We start from the raw sequence: 19,080 nt of genomic DNA on the forward strand, positions 1-19,080 counted from the left end.
GACGGTGGTAAAACACGAACCAATGATTGGCTACTAACACGACTGTTGATACGTTTTTTGTTTTATTTTTGTTTTACCCGCTTTAAATTATTTTAAATTAAACTTTGTTTTGCAGAAACAAATTCTATAAGATACATAAACACAAAGTTAAAACCTCACGAAAAATTTAAATGTTTGCTTTATAAACTGCTGAGGTACAACGCATTCTGCGATGGATACAGCGCTATATAAAAACAAGCATCATTATGGTGATGTTATAGTACCGGTATTCCAAGAGAATCAAGTGCAATTCAACCTAAAAATTTCTGTTTAGGTTTATCACAGTGATGGAGAATTTACTGAAGTCGTGTACGATTACAACGTGGGGTAAATTACGAAGTGTTTTTACTTGTGTTTTTTGGCAGTTGAGTGTAGCAAGAACTCAGCGATAGACACGTGTTTTGCCCATGAGGCTGGGCTCATGGGCGAAACACTGGAAAAAGTCTTGATGGCTAGTGTGAAGACTACACCGGTATGGTTGTCGAAACACAATGCTCGCTGTTCTATAGTGAGAAGTCAGGTAGTGCTGATGCCAGGAAGATCGCTCCTTCTCAACAAGTGTTTTTACGTTATGGAAAAGGTTTTGCTGCACAAGCTATTGCAAAAATACGACAGCAGTGAAAACCTTTTCAAAAAGCCAGATGTATTTCAATTTAACTTTGGCAAACGGCATTAATGAAGCCAAAACATAGCATGAAAATTTCAAACATTGTATAGGCTAGTTTGCTTTTTTCAGGTTGTGCAGTTAATTAAACAGCTAAACGCAAGATAGTAGGCTACATTTCTTACAACTATTTAGTTTTATTTATTTTTACAGCTACAGCAATTACAATTATGGAGTTCGAAGTAACCATCCACTTTTTGGCTTGATGTGGATAAAAAATCGCAAAAGAGAGTATCACACATACCGCATGCAGGTAGCAGCTGGTAGACTAGGCTACTAATAAATCACAGCGAAGTGCCTTAGGCACTGCAAATATGTAGCCTACTAAATTTTTATGTCTACTGATAAGAAGAAACACATAAGCTTAAATGATGCACAAATAGGTTTCTGGTATCGTTTGAAGTCATCAAGCTGGGAGATTTATTCGCTTTTTAATTGCCTGGTGAAAGACTTTGAAAATTTCTAGTGAAGTCAGTGCAGTTTTGGCAACATTTAGAAAAACCTGATTTCACAAGTCATTTTCAAAATAACAAACACGTAGGCTACACTCCATAATCAATTAATCATACCCTAGCCTAGATGCTTTAAAAACAAATTCTAACTAAACGTTATAACTTTCAAGAATGTAAAACTTTCTTGAAAGCTTTTCGGCTGTCGCAGATTGAGGGCTACCCTGGGCAAGGCTACAAGAGAAGTGTAACGTCATCAAGCGGTGAAATAACTTTAACAGGGATAACGTTACAACACAAAACTTACCAAGTTTATGGACCAGGAATACCATCCATATGCGAACTGTATTTCACAATGGAAAATCAAAAGGTATTGTTTTTAGATTGCTTCGTTTTGTCTCGCGATTTAGCTAACATCATAGGCTTAAGTTCAATAAAGCAGGAAAGATTATAAATACATATTCAAATACAGTTTTTGATATATTTTCAGTGGCAAAGTAAGAAAGCAGAAAATTACAGCATACTCAGTTTCAAGAAGAACGCAACACACTTAAAAAATTCTGTTATTTTAACGGGAAGGCCTAAAAACATAATCATGGGATACATGCTTCTATCCGCGTGAGTGAGCCCTAGAACTTATTATTCAAAATGCTTCATAAAATTTAAGTTAAATCGTAAAAATAACCCAATATAGCATGCAGGCGCTTGATGGCCAAGACAATAAATATCATCTTTGTTGTAAAAGTGATATTTACAGTATTTCAGCAGTAAACAAAATCAGTCCTATTAGGTATATTGATAGCTTTTCAAAATATTATTTCAATTGTATTTTTAGATTTGCGAAAAGTAGTGAAACTACATCAAATATAAAAATATTTTTAGAGATGATGGAGCAGTAATATCAACAGAAGAAATAGAAGATGTGCTTAAAGTTATTGGAAGTTCTTTAGTGGACAGTGAGTTATTTGTTGTTTTCTTCGAATCTAGAAATATAAGTTAAATCTGTTAGGTTGTAATTTACATTTTATACAAACTTCTACTATACAGCTACAGTTACAAATTTAAAAAACATTAGGCTACTGGAATTCAAAATTGTTTTTACTGTATGCGAATGCTACAACTTTTTTTATTTACAGTCAACAGTGATCTACGCAACGTTACTGAAGAAGCATTGCTTGCCATAGAAGACAACGTCCAGGCAATCAGAGCTTCTGTGTCAAACTGGTACAACTACACATACACCATGCAGGAAATTCAAAATGGAGGAGAGGACATGTATGGCAGAGCTGGTAACCAGGTAAGATATATCCTTTTGATTTTCCAAAAACGTGGCTTGATCTAGTTTATGTCAGAAGGGATTTTTAAATAATTTCCCTTAAAAAAATCGCTATAAGTAACATAACTTAATTAATTAGATACAGACAGCTAATTGACTACTAATTCTGCTAGAATTGTGGATGCGCCACTTTAGAACAGCTGTTGGGAGACAAGCGTTTTTGTGATAAACGCGCAATCAGCAGTGACGCAATCAGCAAATCTGCAAGCAATAAAAACTAAACTCGAGCAGGGCGCAACGGTCAAACAAAATTAACTTGAGCTTATGATAATGCTTCTTGTATGTAAAATACGTCACACACGCACAGCTCATCATCTTATGATTGTGCTGAAGGACATCAAGCTGTTATCAAACTTATGTTTAAACATCAAACTTATGCTCCAGAAGAAAAAATATATTATGTAACTGAAGGTTTATACAAATTTACTTGCAGATTTACTTTTCAGAAGATTACCAACAACCTACTCATGTTTACTATGGGATCCCTTATAGGTAAATGACTCCGGTTGGAAAAATATATTTTGTAATGCTTGTCTTCACTGACATATTGAGTAATTCAACAAATTGTTTGCAATAACGTATTGACTATTTTAGAAACAAAAACATTGAAGTGACGTCACGGCCGGGACATCCTTTTGTTGGGTTGATGTGGATAAAAGGCAACTCAGATGGAGAGCATTCGTACACTTGGCAGGTCTGTTATCTAGGTTTGCTGTCTGAAATAAAGTGTCGCTTTCTTGGTGAAATTCAATGTCGTTAGACTGCGCGATATAAATCGTTATCAAAAGCTTGACATAACGCAATTCTTCGAGAGGGCAAAAGAGCAAAGCAAGCCCATAGTTATAAAAACGTCAATCAAACTAACCATGTTCCTCATCCTGTTCATACTACTGCACTAGACTTATGCTTGCCATTGTTCCATCACAGTCTAAGCCTTCTCACCAGTAGCGTTGACAGATGAGTTCAGAAGATACTTTTGAACTCGGGTTTGGGAAAGTCTTGGGGGCTGGTAACCTTTCCAAAAGGCCCGGTAACTTAATAAAAACATGGCGTATTCTTTGGATACAATGCGTTCTTCTTTATATATACTGCGTCCACGTTTTGTCGCTTCTACCTTTTTCAAGATCTCTGCTATATTTGTCATATATTTTTTTTTCGTTGTGATGGTCAGAAATAAAAACAAACTGAACTGAACTTTTTAGAAGTGTCTTGAACTGAGGCCCCGGAATTTCATTGGTATTGCACCCAAATTATTTTCTTAACGGTTTTGGTTCTCACACCCAGCCTCGATAAGATTAGCTCTTTTTGAGATCGCAAGCCTTGTTTCAAGAAATTGTTATGACACAGCAGTAGCCTGTTTCACATGTTAGATTGATTGTTTTCTTTTCTATAAACTTTTATCTTTTGTTTAGGTTACTGGATTTGCTGGAAAAAATAATGTTGGTGTGATTAAGACATATGAAGGTTTCATTAACAGCCAGTACACCAAAATTAAGTACTACGTCTTCTCACTCAGTAGCATCAGAGATCATCCCACTATTTGCGAAGTTTACTTTTCCATTTCTAACCAGGTATTAAGCTTGTTGTAGCTCAGAGCTTAATTCTACCAGGAGGGAGTCCAGATGTTGATTTGAACTTTCAAATTTTGTGATCAAAGCCTCAAGCTTCAATCACATAGCGGTACGAGCCAAGGGGCAGGGGGCCCCCTGTTGTTTCAAAACGTCGCAAATTCGGGAAAAATCTTGCAATTATTAGGGCAAAAATTGCTATATGAAAAGCTACAAAATTGTATGAATTAAGAAAAACTATAAATTAATATCTTTTACCTATCAAACTATAAGTACACTAGTACAGCCTCTTATTTGCACAAGAAATGTGCCGCAAAATTTTGATTTGGCACACCCGTATTGATGTATTGTATTGCCTGGTGATCAAACTGTAGTACGAAATGCATTTAACCAACTGCATCATGCCAATTTGGGCAGCCACCAAAATATGTCTCTAATACTTTTGTGAAACTGCCCAAATCAAAACGCAAAATTTGCTATATAGCTAATTTTATTAATTTTCACAAATGCATCTTGTTGATTTGGGAAGCTGAAAACATGAAATTATCCGATGAAACTGATTAGTCTGTTTATGCAACTGCCCAAATTATTGTGAGGCAGTTTCCCCAAAATGAACAAATTCATTAACTTTTCCCATTTACATAACTGTATCGTTTAGATTTGGGCAACAAAAAAATATGAAATTATCTGATCATAGTCTATTTATAAAACTGTTAGTTTTTCACTATTATCAATCAATCAATCAATCGTTTATTTATCATGCACCGCATACATTATATTTGGGCAATTTCTATAAAAGCGTGCAGATTTGGGCAAATTTACGTTCTGCCCCCCCCCCCCCCAAAATGGTTTGGTCTCGTACGGCTATGTTCAATCATCACAAGTGTTACAAATGTTCAGGAACGTTTGAGGAATACTTGTTCTATGCTTAGGCCTACCTGCATTTTGGACCACACAGATTAAACGTTTGACAGACTAAACCTAGCTAAAACTCTCCAGATCGGCCACTGAATAACGTTTTAATTGTTGTAGTCAGAGCCCTGCTAAAACGATATTTTCCTTTTGAAAATGTGATGCTTTTGCGGCACATACGATGCTGATAAACAACATATAGCCTAAGCATGTAAACTATTATTGAGACTTGTTTCGTTATTTCTAATGAAAGACTTGAATTGCTTGCAGAATTGGCAGACGAATGAAGCCTTTACATTCTCAGCAGAGTTTGGGAATGACGTGGAAAATCTGAACAATACAGTAACTGTCAAAGGAGATCCTCGCCATCTTTTGATTGGCTATTTGTTGCTATCGAAGTAGGCGGCAGTTTATATCTCTTGTTTAATTGCACTTGAAAAAATATAACGTTCAAGAATCGTTTAAATAATTTAAAGCTCCATACACAATATTTTAGAAAATAGTAAAACAGAATAAGTTTAGATGAGTGAAGATTAAGAAATTTTATCTGTTATTTCTTTCTGTTTGTTTTGTAGAAAAAATGCAGTCAGCGTCACTAAAACTGAAGTTGAGGATGCTGTATCTATTGTTATTGAGCAACTTGACAAAAGTAAGTAGTTTCCGAAAATCACAATACACAAGTTAAATCAAATTAAAAGTGAGGAAAGTTAACTGGAAAAGGCGATCTGGTACCAAGACACTTTCTCAAATGGGCGGTCTATCTAATGCAGAAGCAATCACTAAGAAAACAAATCAATAGTCTTTTTTCTAAAGTCTAAACCTTTAAATCATTTGGCTATGCTAACACTCACAACAGTACTTCAATAAAAAATTATTAAAATTAAAACAATTATAAAATTAACAAAAATCAAAAAATTAATTAAGAAATTAAATTTAAAATATTGATGTGAGTGTTAGCCTAGCCAAATGATTTGAAGGTTTGGAGTTTAGAAAAAAAAACTATTGATTTGTCTTTTTATATAAGTTGAATAAGTTAAATTAATATCTGAAAACCGTAAATTAATTAAAGCCAAAGTTTCCTAAGAGTTTATTACAAGTAGGCTATTCTACATCATCAAGTTCGCATACAAATGTTGTTTCACCAATTTTTTAGAATAAGTGTTGTACGTCTAAAAAAAATGAAGCCAAAATTTATGTAAATTCTGTCACGTCAGATTGATTTACTGAATAGCTGATTTCTTACTTTCATGTGATTATTTGAGAAATTATCAAAAATGTGGATACTTTGTCGTCTATGTCTTCCAATTCAAAATTTACCTAACGTAATGCATCATGATCGCAATAAAAATATGTAGTTGACCTGGAAGCATACTTTTTTATACATAGGCTAGTTGTTCCTGTTTATATCGACGTTTACTTCGCTTTCAGTACTTTTGTACGTTTTTGTGACAGTCAAAACAACATCTGATAACTTTTTGGACGAAGCAATTCAGTCGATTGAAGATGTTTCTGGAAACCTAACTTCAGCAGTAGACGACTGGCACGACTATTTGTACGACGAAGGATTCTACTTAATCTCGTACGAACCACGAGATATGTACAATCCGTTTGGTAATTCTGTAAGTAGGCTACTTGTATCGTTTTCATTTGCATTAAGGGCAGGTTTAGTTACTATTCCGAATTGGCGATGTTTAACGAACTACAGTAGCCCACTCCGCCAAAAGGCTAACGAAGAGCCGTCAATTGCGTATCGCATCACTTGGATATATTTATTGATATAAAACTTGGACAAAAATTGTCACATCAATGATGTTTGAACAGAGGTCGGCAATCTACAGAACAGGGGTCGGCAACCTACACCCCTAGAGGAATATGGCCAGATCAGTGATATAATATAATCAAATGGGAGAACAAGTACTTTTTCATTAACCATTTTGGTAGGCCCACCTTTTTCATTTGCAGGGTTTCTGTTTTTGTAAACAAGGAATTTAACATGAAGCGCCATTATGATTTCCAAGTTAATGGGTCAAACAAGGAACGGCAAAATTAGTCTACTCAAAAATAGCGTAAAGCAGAAAATTTCTCTGTTACAAAGGAAAGGAAAACTAATGAATCAGAAAATCCTTTTGCTAGCTACAAGGTAGTACAATAACTATAGCAAAAGACAAGAACTTGTTGTACTGACAAGGGCGGACTTACCCATGGCGCCTGGGCGCCGCGGCGCCCCCTAAAATTCCAATTTATTTTTTTAAGTCTGCATGCAAATTTCCTTTTCATGCTATACTTTAACTTGTAAATTTCCATTTTACTAACGTAACGCAATGCGTGATGTTTAGTCTCGGCAAGTAGACCTACTAACCGCTAATAGCCTAACCGCTGCTGGTAACGGTACAAGAGACAATGGGCATTATATAAATACTAATAAATAATAAAGAAACTTTTTTTAACTCAAGTTTAAATAATATAATGCATGGTAGCAATCCAGATTTTATGCTTGAAGGTTTTTTATAATGCATTTTTATGGGCTATGCACCAGTGAGCTTCAGGCACTCTAGGTTGGTGATTTATTGAAATGGATTTTGGTAGAAACCCCTTTTCATTCATTTGGAGCAATCACTGTTGTATAGCCTAAAGTTTTAGTGGAAAATACCTAAATTATCATTTCATTTTCGTTATTGCTTTTAATTGCCACGAGCGGCATTATGGCATCGCTTCAACTTTACAACTGATTGTCACTTGTGGTGTTGTTTTGTGATGTGGGAATGACTGGTAGCCTACCTGACTTAGATAGGCAATTTTATTGATAAAAACGCAAAAAAAATTTCCCAAGCCATTTGCGGCGACGTTGTTCCATACTTCTTTGGAGCCCTCTAAAATTTTGCCCTAAATCCGCCATTGTGTACTGATGGAGAATTTGGAAAAAAATGTATGATGGAGGTTATTGAAAACATATGTCCAGAGAAAAAAACAAATTATTTTTCAGTAGTAAGTCTTTTAGCAAGAACCGTAACTCGAAGAAAAGAAGAAATATCTGAAAACGTAAAATCTAGCAAAAATTTATTATAGATCCATAGTTTTTCTCAATGGAGAACGATCAGAGCACAGACACGACAGATAGGCTTACAGCTGAGCTGGCAGTATTTGTGCGTGAAGTAAACAAAGATTTTAATGTTGAAGGATTTGTTCAGCTCATTCCTGTCAAGGGTATTACTATAGAAGCCGATATTTTGAAGACATTACGTCAACGCCTTGAAGTCATGAGTCTGAATCTATCAAAATTAGTATTAGTAGGCTATGGCCTGACAAGACATGTGAAGTATAGCTTTGGCTAACTGTTAGAAAAAGGTTGCGGTTAAGCCATGATAATTGTGCTTTGTAATAAAAAAATGAAGTTTAGATTTACCCACTTACGTTCACACAACATGGCGTGCATACAATAATGACTGCATGCAGGGCGGATTAAGGGTATTGTAGGCCTAAGGCTGTTTACTAGAGAAGAGCCTAATTTTGAAAACCAAGTTAAAAAAAGTAATAAGATTACATACACAAAAAAATTTAAATTATTTACTGCAAAATAACATAAACACAACAGAAAAATGGCTCATGATGGCGCGTAATTGGTTTTGGAAACAAACGCAATTTTTTGTGTCAAATTTGAAGCAGATGGAAAAGATTTTGGAAAAAAAGAAATGGATAGTAGGTACCTCTGGTAATACTCAACCTAATGACACTCTAAACCAGGGGTTTTCAACCTTTTTCCCACCGCGACCTCCTCAGAGCAATCAATAATCTCGCGACCCTCCATAAAAGTATTCAACAAAAGCATATTTAATGAAAAATTTAACCAAATTTGATTCATGCTGACATCCAGTTATGTTTTGTTTTGCTGTTCCAACGTAAATTTCCGAAACGAAAAAAAAAACGATTTTTGCGATGTTATTAAGGCTTTTGTTACATTTCCTCCGATTGTTATTTCCTTTTTCTATCAATCTTAGCTAGATAATAGGAGAAAAAATAATGAGAATAATCTACATTTTCGTATTTTCACCCGTTGAATCTATTACAATCTTTTATGGATTTATTTAAATTAATTTCAGTGAGATGGTTGGTGCCGCATATTTTTAACTATTAAGTTTGTCGATGCGTGTACCTGTTGCTGAAAGAACTTTCAAACAAAATAGTGGCCTAGTGGTTAGCGCGTTGGGCTCGCAGTCGAGAGCCTGCATGTTCGACTCCAGCCACCCGCACTTGCTGTTGTTTCTCTGGGCAAGAAACTTTACGATAATTGCCTCTACCCAGTGATCGATTTCGAGTAATGAGTAGAGTAGACAACCGGAAACAGACATTGCCGTCGGCTGCAGCGTGGGTCAGGTGTACGTCGGAAGGCGTACACCGATGCATAGCGCTCAAGTCCGCTTTCCCGCAATGCAGGATAAATATATGAAAAACAAACAAACAAAACAAAATAGCCGACACTAATTTTTTTTCCATGCCATTGAAAACAATACTGAGAAACCTATATTTTGCATAGGATTCTACAGAATTTTGCTTTTTTACCATAGCGTGGTTACTGGTTAACTTTAGTCTGCACAAAGCAACGTACAAGAACTTGGTGAAAAAAATCAAATGCTTTCCTATAATTAAAGCGTTTTGCAACGTCTGAAAGCTTAAACGATATAATAACCTCGAGTAGAGGAATCTCCGAAAATCTCCGCAACTCTCCGAAAAACGGCTCGCAACCCCCAGGTTGAAAAGACCTGCTCTAAACTCAATTTCGGTAAAAGTGGCGCCTACGTGGTTTTGGAAATGGGCTCTTCATATGTAGATTGACTCAACTCGGTGATTTGTTTTTAAGCAAAAACTTTACTGTACTAGATCTGTATCACTATCAACTTTACAAAAATTTAACCTTAAAAAAAAATTGAGGGCCGAATTTTTCCAGGGTCTAAGGCTATAGCCTTATTAGCCTAATGGTTAATCCGGCCCTGACTGCATGTCTAATCTTACATAGACTCTGCTCAGTTCGCTTTTATTTCTGGCCATCACAACGAAAAACAATATATATTTCAAACATGGCAAAGGCCTAGTAGGCTATAAGATAGAAGCGACACAAAGCAAACGTAATGACATAGTTGAGGCTGAAACAAGATAGTCCACTGCTTGCCACAGACCAACTTGACTTAATATTGTTTGTCGTGATAATATATTTACTCAAAATTAAAAGTAAAATTTGCAATACAAAAGCATTCTTTTAAATAAATTCTAAATCGTTTTATACATATGAAAACTTATTGGATTTTATTTCAGCAACAAAACGGGGATTTTGGAAAACATAGACTTGAGATTCATAACAAGATATGCATTTTGTTTGCTGCTCGGGTGTTCCACAATCCATAATATTTTTCTTTTTGTGATTAGATTATATTTGAAGAAGATCTTGACCACGCCTCTTACAACAGAACTTCATACGATCTTTTTTACAGGTGGGTTAGGCGTTACTTGAAAGATATAAATTGCATTTTTTCTAAAGTGATTGCTAAACAACTGTCATACTCTTGATTAGTAGAGAGAGAAAGTTTTACCCGGCTGCCATCACTAGACTGAGCACTCACTAGAGTCACTAGTCACTATCGTACTCATTGGTAGGCAACAGAGGAAGAATCAGTGCAATGCTCATAAGCTACTGACGGGTCAAAACACTAGAAGGGAGGCTTGCAATGTGCGCTTTTACTCTCGTTTCATTGTAAGCTTACACTTTAAGCAGTCAAACACATAGCTGATTGTTTACTATTATGCTTTTTCGATTCAATTTTATATTGGTTTGTTATTACATAATGTCTGATCATATCGCAACTCACTTAACAGACCTTTTTGTCGGCATCTTCCTTTTTTTATTTTACATGGGATGTGACTTCGGAAATAAATAATAAACATAACCTTTAACTTAGTGAAAATTAGCCAATAATTATTATTGAGCAATAATGCCACTCACATCAGCTTCTTACTGCATGCGAAGGCTAGTTAATGTTAGGCTCCAAACTAATGAAAATATAGGCTACATGTAACATTTTGTATTTTTTGTGTGTCTAAAAAACTACTGTAGCAACATGAACATGTTAAAAATTTATTTTGGTTTGCTAAGTTTCTTCCAACTAAAATAATTGATTTTACTCAGCTATGACGCTGGTGCTGTCAAATGCAAAGTGGGTCATCCTTTTATTTCACTGTTTTGGATCGACAGTGAAGAGTTTAGTTCGTACTCGTTAAAAGTAAGTCAGAATTAAATGTTTATTTGATACCGTTTAAAATGTTTATTTAAAGCCCAAAATATGCCCAAAGTTCAACTTTTCGAAGTCAACTTGGTAAAAAACAAGTTTTCCCACGCCAAGGAATAAGCAATTAACTATATTTAATCCTAATTTGGCTCAAATTCCTTTAACATCTATCTCCTAATGATGGACGCAAAATTTCCGGCGGGACTTACAACACAATATCACATACGCCCAATAGAACTCTTTCCCAGACAGCAAATCAATCGTTTTTTACATCGATTTAACGTCTGCAGACGTTGAATCAATGTAAAAAAACAGTTGCTTTGCTGTCTGTCTTATAATTTTTTGATTTGCAGGTGCACAGCCACGTAGACTTACCCGGAAGTGAAAAATACGTGGACTATAGTGGATCGTTCAAAGTGATGGAAACCACAGTGCAATATTATGTATTTCAGTTGTTTGGAAGACCAAATCCAAGTCTATGCGAAGTTTACTTTACACTGAGTAACACAGCTGTAAGTTTATCAAACATATTGCACTATTCTACACATTGGTCATGTATTTACTGTATAGCTTATTGTAGGCTACATTATTTCATATTTTTTTATGGTATCCATGAAAGGTAAATTTTGTAACAGCAGTACCCTAATGCAATATGCTAAAAAATCTACCCCGTGACATAGCCTAAGCAAGCGTTAAATTTCACGCAAACACATGTAATCTTAAATGCATTTTCTATTTTTTGTATTTATTAAAGCTAGTATTACATGCCATACAAAATTGCAATTAGTTCATTCATAATGTCAAACCATGTCTGGAATAGAAATGGTCGTCAGAGGTAATCGAGTCGCATCTGGGAAGTCATTTTGAACGAAGTAACATTCAAGACAATTATATCTACATTGTCGGAAATATCAGGAAGATTTTTATGGGATACATGCTCCTTTCAAGGTATGAGCTAAAAACAGTTGATCATAGAAAGTTTAATGAGGACATAAAAGTAGGGGTATAGCATCTGTTTAAAATAGTTGTTAACTGATTTTAAATAATTTATTAATGAGAGGATAGTTACTAGTTAGTTTCTAGTCGCACCAAAAACAGTTGGGCAAAACTAAACCACATATCGGCTTCGTCAATCCACAGATTTCAACGTTCGAAGCTGATAAAGTCGATTTAAAAAAATATTTCTTTCCAGATTATAATGTACTGTAGAAGACATGCTGAGATATCGTTCTGCAATGGAAATGACAATATTAGTTCTTTGTGTTTTTTAATACAGATCCTTTTATATCCCCTCACCCAAGCTCTGGGTTTGTCAGACTTTTCATTACGCTTTTTCCTCGATGAGACTCTCTGCTTTGACTGTTAATTTCAACTTTCTATATCAAGAAGACGAGTTTTAAAAATGCTAGTTTAGATTAGTTTACTGCTGCAACTTTTTTCATCTCAAATGTTTTGCTCGTTTTTGAGCTTTTTCATCACAGTTTTGAAAGTTTAGCTGTCAGCCACTCTTTTGATGCATTATTTCCCTTGCATTTTGTATCACTACCTGAATGTTGTCTGGAAAATGCAGATCTTTTAATTTAGGTAAACTGAAAAGAGATCTCTGAACCATAAACAATTGAACATTCTACAAGTCTTTGTTATCGTTTTCAAGTAAAAAAAAAAACGAAATATGTAAGCTACTCATATCGATTGATTGATATTATATCGATTGACGATTGAAGACCATTTAGAGTACGGCTCTGTGCAAAATAAACTTTTTTTTAAAACGAACATAGCTTCATGGTGTGCTCATTACCAAGCGAGTGCACAATTTAAGTTGGTGGGATATATTATCTTGCAAACTTCTTGAAGCAACAATTATGCTAGGGCTTGTAAATTGCAATGAAAACAGGAAATAGCAAAACCAAATTGTTTAGTGAGGTCGTTTATTGATATAGATAAGCCTCCAGACAGCCACTTTCTCTGAATCAGAACTGGTTAAGATCAGATTAGATCAGTTACCGATTTGGTAAAAATCTGGATCACATAAAGTGGTTGTCTTGATCATGGCCTACAACCCTACATGTAATGCAAATTGTAGGTACCCAGGAAACGAGAGCATCAGCGAAGATGAAATCAGAAATTCTCTTTTTTTAGTTGCAGAATCTATCACCACCAGTAAGAGACGTTTATAATTATTATTTTAAAGTATTTGTAAACAAAACACACCTGTTGTATAGTTTGTTTTGTTATGGTGATTTAAAATACAGTTTTTAGAAAGTAAATTACAAAGTAACTTTCACCACTTGATTCATCCTTAGTGGAATTTTGAGAAGGTTTTTGAAAGCTTCAGAAACAGGCAACCTGTAAAATTAAACAAACATACTCGCCAATCGAAAACAGCCTACCTTGACTCTGTCCCCAACAAAACCCACACTGCGGCACCGCACACACACTTTATCTGAGTTGTCTCATTAAAATCATACTAACTGTATCAACCAATGCATCAATTTGTTCTTTCTTGACGAGCTTATTTATTTATGCGTCTTGTTATGAAACAGTAATCTGGTTATCTCTTTGTGTTAGTCACGTTATGCAATGAAGAAACCTTGCCATATCCCTACAACAATGACATCATGGTGACGTTTCCAAGGACAGACGCGGGCACAACCACAGATAGCAACGAAATGTGTGAGGCTGGAACCTCATACGGTGAGTTGTAAATATAGATAAAAATTTTCCATTTTTGTACGGTACTTGGTAACACAAGAAGTGTTTATTTGTTTGCATTGATATTATGCCTACATCAGCAACTGACAGAACATTGTTTCGGCTTTTTAGCTGGAACAGCTTATGCGAGCAGAAAATGTGGAGCAAATGGTGTGTGGGAAGAACCGAACTGGATTTCTTCTTGTGACACAAAACAGATGACAACGACAGCCAATTTGGAGGTAAACCGCTTTGAACGTAATAACTTTTTAATGTACCAAATGTACCAAAAAATGTACCAAACACTTATCAGTAGGGCCATTTAAAGTCATTAAAGTCATATTTTTTTCTATGCATCAGTAAGTCGTGAAATCAATTTTAACGCAAAAACCGCATCTCTATGAGGTATATTAAGAAAGTTATGAAGTCATATAAAGTCATATTTTCCTGGTTAGGTCATAAATCAGCTTTTTAAGTTATATAGTCATATTTTTGAGTTATAAATTCATACCGTTATATACTTTAAATAAAAAGTACCAATTTAAGCGGTGAAGCAATTAAGCACTAAGAAAGTAAGGCAATTTCTGATTGAACGAAACCAAACTGTAGGATGAGCCTACATAACACTTACAGTCACAGACCTATATTTTATGAGGTCACACATTGCATTATGAGGTCACACATTGCATTGTGTTGTAAAGTTACTGTAAAGAGCGTCAAAAATTCAGTCAACGATCCAAAGTTGACTAGTCAGTTAGCAGAAATATGCCTCCACTACAACAATATTTCAAACTTAATACTCAAAATGAAAAGTTGTACGTACACCATCAAAGAGGCCCATGCTGATCTAAATGCCCTTGATTTCGGAAAAGATCCGCTTGAGCTCAAAAATTACATTAAGAAGCAATTGGACAAAAACGATGTGAAACAAATTATGGAGCTACAAAGACAAGACATTTCACCAGCGCTTTATGTAAAACTGCAGAAGTGTCAACCCACATCAGCGTCTGTGGAGCGCTCATTTTCCTTACTAAAGTCATTTTTACGTCCAAATCGTAACTTCAAAGACTCTAACATTCCACACTACATGAAACTGTACTACAACAGTGGTTTAAAATAAAAATGGATGTGTATTACTGTTATGTTGCGTATGTTTTACTCTTTAGTTCCGTGAGTGACGTTGTTCGCATGTAAAAATAAACGATTTTCACATAATGTCATATAAGGTCATATTTTCCAAAAAATAAAGTCATATTATTGATTTTTTAAGGTCATATAAAAATGGCCCTACTTATCAGTCTTCAAAACAGTCATTCGTTTACAAGGTGTGCTTCAACCTGAGGTCCACAAATGCCAAAGGTGTACGACAGAGAGTTTTAAGGAAGTCCGTAAATGCGTCGATTTTTACAAAACGTTGTGTACGGTATTGAAGAAATTTTACAAAATTTTCATTTAAGGTTGCTTTTTAAATTTAAAGCTATGCGCTTGCACAGTGGCGTAGCCAAGGGGGGGGGTTACAACCCCCCCTCTTTGGCACACGTGTGACGTCACGATATTGAGAATGATGCTTTCAGTCTAAAAAAAAATTGCCTAATTTTAAACAAAATTGCATTAAAAGAGCGAGTTTTGCCAATACCAAACATTCAAACATCTCAGCCAGGAATTAGCAACAAGAAAACACAGAGACTTAGCTTTATTTCCGAAAAATGCCGAAGAAAACATGATCTTATCCTTTTGCTATGCTACCAGACAGCACCATTTTACAGGAATATTCGTACCCACATTTTTGTTGAAAATGCTCTCAGAATGCACCAAATTCAAAGTAATTTTTCAAAATTTTCTGGGGGAGGCCCCCCAGACCCCCCGCCGCTGGGTGGTCAAACCCCCCCCCCTTTCAAAATTCCTGGCTACGCTACTGCGCTTGCAAGTTTGATAATTTTATTGAAAGGGGTCCATGGCTACAAAAACGAACTGTAACCATTGCTGTGACATCAACAAACACGATGCGTACAAACAGTGCCGGTCTTTGGGGTGTGCAAATCGTGCGATCGCACAGGGCCCGCAAATTAGGGGGCCCGCAATTTACTCAGAAAATTCAGTAATTTTGTCATTTCCAATGGAAAAATTCAACACGTGAATTCAACAAAGGAATTAGCAACAAGAAAACATAGACTCAACGGGTGCAACTTATTTCGTCCCCTGAAAAGATCGAGAAAAAAAACAACATAGCCGAAGTTGCTGATCGGAGTTGCCGCAAACATTTCAAATTTCTCTCGATCTTTTCAGAGGACGAAATAGGTCGAAATTTGATTTTGTTACTCCGATTTCAGGGTACGAAATCGGGGTACGAATTTTTCAGTGGACGAAATAGGTTGCATCCAGACTCAACATAGCTTTATTTCCGAAAAATGCCAAAGAATGCATGATCTTATCCTTTTGCTATGCCACCGGACAGCACCATTTGACAGTATTATTTATACCCAAATTTTGAACATGCTCTCAGAATGCCCCAAATTCAAAGTAATTTTTCAAAATGTTCTGGAAGAGGTCTCCCAGACCCCCTGCCGCTGGGTGTCACCTTCGGCGATCACGCCGTCAGGTTTCGTCTGCCGACGGTCAAACCACCCCCTCCCATTTCAAAATATCTAGCTATGCTATTGAATTGGATCATTGTCATTGGGGCCCGCAAGCATATTCTGCACAGGGCCCGAAATACCCTAAGACCGGCACTGCGTACAACCATACGGTGTGAATGAAAGCAAAAGTAAATAATGCAAGTGTTATGTTTGTTCATTTTAACACCCATGCTTTGCAGACGGATACCACAACTGGTGCAGCAGTTTCTAGAAGAGCTGATTGCCATTGGATCATCATGATTTGCGCTGTGATGATCGCAATGGTGCTTTAATCTCCGTAAGGAAATTCCACAAAGTTGTGTCAGCTCAAATTAACAAAGATGTACAGTAGCCTACACGTAAAACTGACTTATTGTAGGCAAGAATATGGATTATAATGAAACACTACCAAAGTTATAAAAACTGCACGTCCAATTCAAAGTAAAAACTAATTTGTGTCTTATTCAGCCACAACTTCCTACTTCTTTTTTTTCTGCAAAAGATCGATCATGCTTGAGCTGTGACCTCTCTCATGGAGTCCATCTATTTTGTTTCGTCTTTCGTTTTTGTTAATAATTCCGGAATACCTTTCACTCTTGTAATTTGCTTGATATTGTCAAAATATTTCATTTTTGTCATCCTTTTGTTCTTTTTCCTTCCACCATCCCATTTCTGTACAATTGGTATGAGTAGCTTCTTGTAATGTTCCGAAATTGATGTTAATTAGACTTCCGTTATCATGTATTTGTCGGTTAACAAATTCATTTACTTTGTTTCTCCAGCTCATGCATACTAGTCTTCTGTGACAACAGATTTCGAAACTTTTAAACTTTTTAAGGCTAGATTTTTTGGCATTTCAAACATTTCCGATTCATGAGTGACGACTGGAAATATTAAAGTTCGTAGTATTCTTAATTTTGTGATTTGTCCATTAACCTCTGTCCTTACATCATTACAAGTTATGCTACAGCTGTTATAGCCATAGCAACATGTCCTTTAATTTCTTTGCTATCATCGTATGTGTTTGTTATGACACAACCTTCATTATGGTAATGTTCTGCGATGATGGAAGCCTTGGCTTCGGACTTCCATAAAAGTATCCAACAAATTATTACTTTTAACACCGGTAGCTCACAGCTAGTTGTTCGCAATTTTTCATGGTAATTACTCTACTGTAATTAAGTTTCATCCTCCATTGAACGAACTAAGAATCAAATCAAACGTGTAACAACTGCATGGTGGCGCCAGCGGACGGTCGCAATACAGTTTTGTGTCTTTACTTCTGGAAACGCTTCTTAGTTCTGTTCTGGAAACTCTTTTTCACAGCTTCCGCATCATGTTGACACGAGTCGAAATTGTCGATTTTCATCGCGTCACTCCTTTCAATGGTGAATCCAAAGCATTTATACAAAATAAAATTCAACACAATGTAGGCTACCCACCAGCCGCAGGAGATGCAAAGTCGGTAGGGAAACATACAGTGTTGTGCGGTGTTCTCAGTTGGTCAAGTTAATCGAATTCAAAACTTGCATGTATCTTTCGTGTTTTGTTCCGTCGTTTGGTGATGTGCAGTGTACGGATTTCAACAAATAGCAAGGCTGTGAAGTCGGAATTGGAGTCAAAAAGATTTTGACGTGTCTGGAGTCGGAGTCGTTAAAAAAGGCCGACTCCGGCTAGATACAAAATAATAAACAATTAAATATTTGTTTGAAATCTTTTTTAAAAATATCGTTTCTTGTTTTCTGTATTGCGCTGTAAAAGTTTACCAGAAATTGGAAATGTTTGTTCTTGTCATTTTGTGTGAAAGTCGCCGTTTCAGTTATGATCATACAACTTAACTGAAGTTAAATTTTAAAACAGTGAAAAAGGACAAAAAATTCAAAAAAAAATCTGGCAACCCATAAAAATTTGGCAACACCGGACTGACTCGACAGCCCTGCAAAAAAAGTGCAATGTATGGATTTCCCTGCGTAAGCGCAGCTGAGGAGTTATTTAAAGCCTAATTAATGCCTCATTCAATAATTTTTTTATGAGCTGGCTTAAAAACGCCTGGTATGCATAGTTCTCTTTTCTTGGAAGTCAGACAACGTGGTTAACAAGCTTTTAAATTTAAGTTTTCTAACCAGAAAAATAATTTTCATCGAGTGGTTAATGAATTGAATGCAGAAAAGTGACAAAGGATCAACCCATAAAGTGTTTTCAAGCTGAACAGTTTATTGCCATATACTGTACATTAGAAAACTACTAAAATAGTTAAACGCAAATTAATCGACTTGCAGATATTTTATAATTATTAGTCTTTATTAGCCTGAATCTAAACATAACCTGAATCTAAAAACTTCTATCCAAAAACAGAGCTGATTCTATCAGTTACTAATCTTTTAATAGAAGTTGATTTTACATTTGGTGCAACGTGACTTTACTGTAGCTTTAACAAAATTCCAAGTTTAATTTTTTAAGCTTTTTTTAAACATTCTGTCTTTATATAGTAATTTTACAACCAAATATTTTGTATCGGTTGCTCATTTACC

At 35.7% G+C, this 19,080-nt stretch overlaps 1 protein-coding gene across 1 annotated transcript; it reads left to right on the top strand.

Moving 5' to 3' along the window:
- Window positions 1-11,139: 11,139 nt before the first annotated feature.
- On the top strand, window positions 11,140-17,737 carry LOC145780114 (uncharacterized). Its single transcript, XM_082591826.1, has 7 exons — window positions 11,140-11,237; window positions 11,597-11,755; window positions 12,064-12,191; window positions 13,327-13,403; window positions 13,812-13,937; window positions 14,067-14,176; window positions 16,750-17,737. Exons 2-7 carry the CDS (start codon window positions 11,663-11,665, stop codon window positions 16,840-16,842), a joined length of 627 nt encoding a protein of 208 aa, XP_082447952.1. The 5' UTR covers window positions 11,140-11,237; window positions 11,597-11,662; the 3' UTR covers window positions 16,843-17,737.
- Window positions 17,738-19,080: the final 1,343 nt, after the last annotated feature.

The sequence above is a fragment of the Aplidium turbinatum genome, chromosome 11, assembly GCF_918807975.1.
Source record: "Aplidium turbinatum chromosome 11, kaAplTurb1.1, whole genome shotgun sequence".
In the NCBI taxonomy this organism is placed as follows: Eukaryota; Metazoa; Chordata; class Ascidiacea; order Aplousobranchia; family Polyclinidae; genus Aplidium; species Aplidium turbinatum.

Bases quoted from the DNA above. Each gene is read 5' to 3' on its own strand.
- LOC145780114 (XM_082591826.1), top strand. From the start codon at position 11,663: ATGGAAACCACAGTGCAATATTATGTATTTCAGTTGTTTGGAAGACCA. The intron at 12,192-13,326 runs GTATGAGCTAAA...TGCAAATTGTAG, and splicing joins GGATACATGCTCCTTTCAAG to GTACCCAGGAAACGAGAGCA. The intron at 13,938-14,066 runs GTGAGTTGTAAA...TCGGCTTTTTAG, and splicing joins TGAGGCTGGAACCTCATACG to CTGGAACAGCTTATGCGAGC.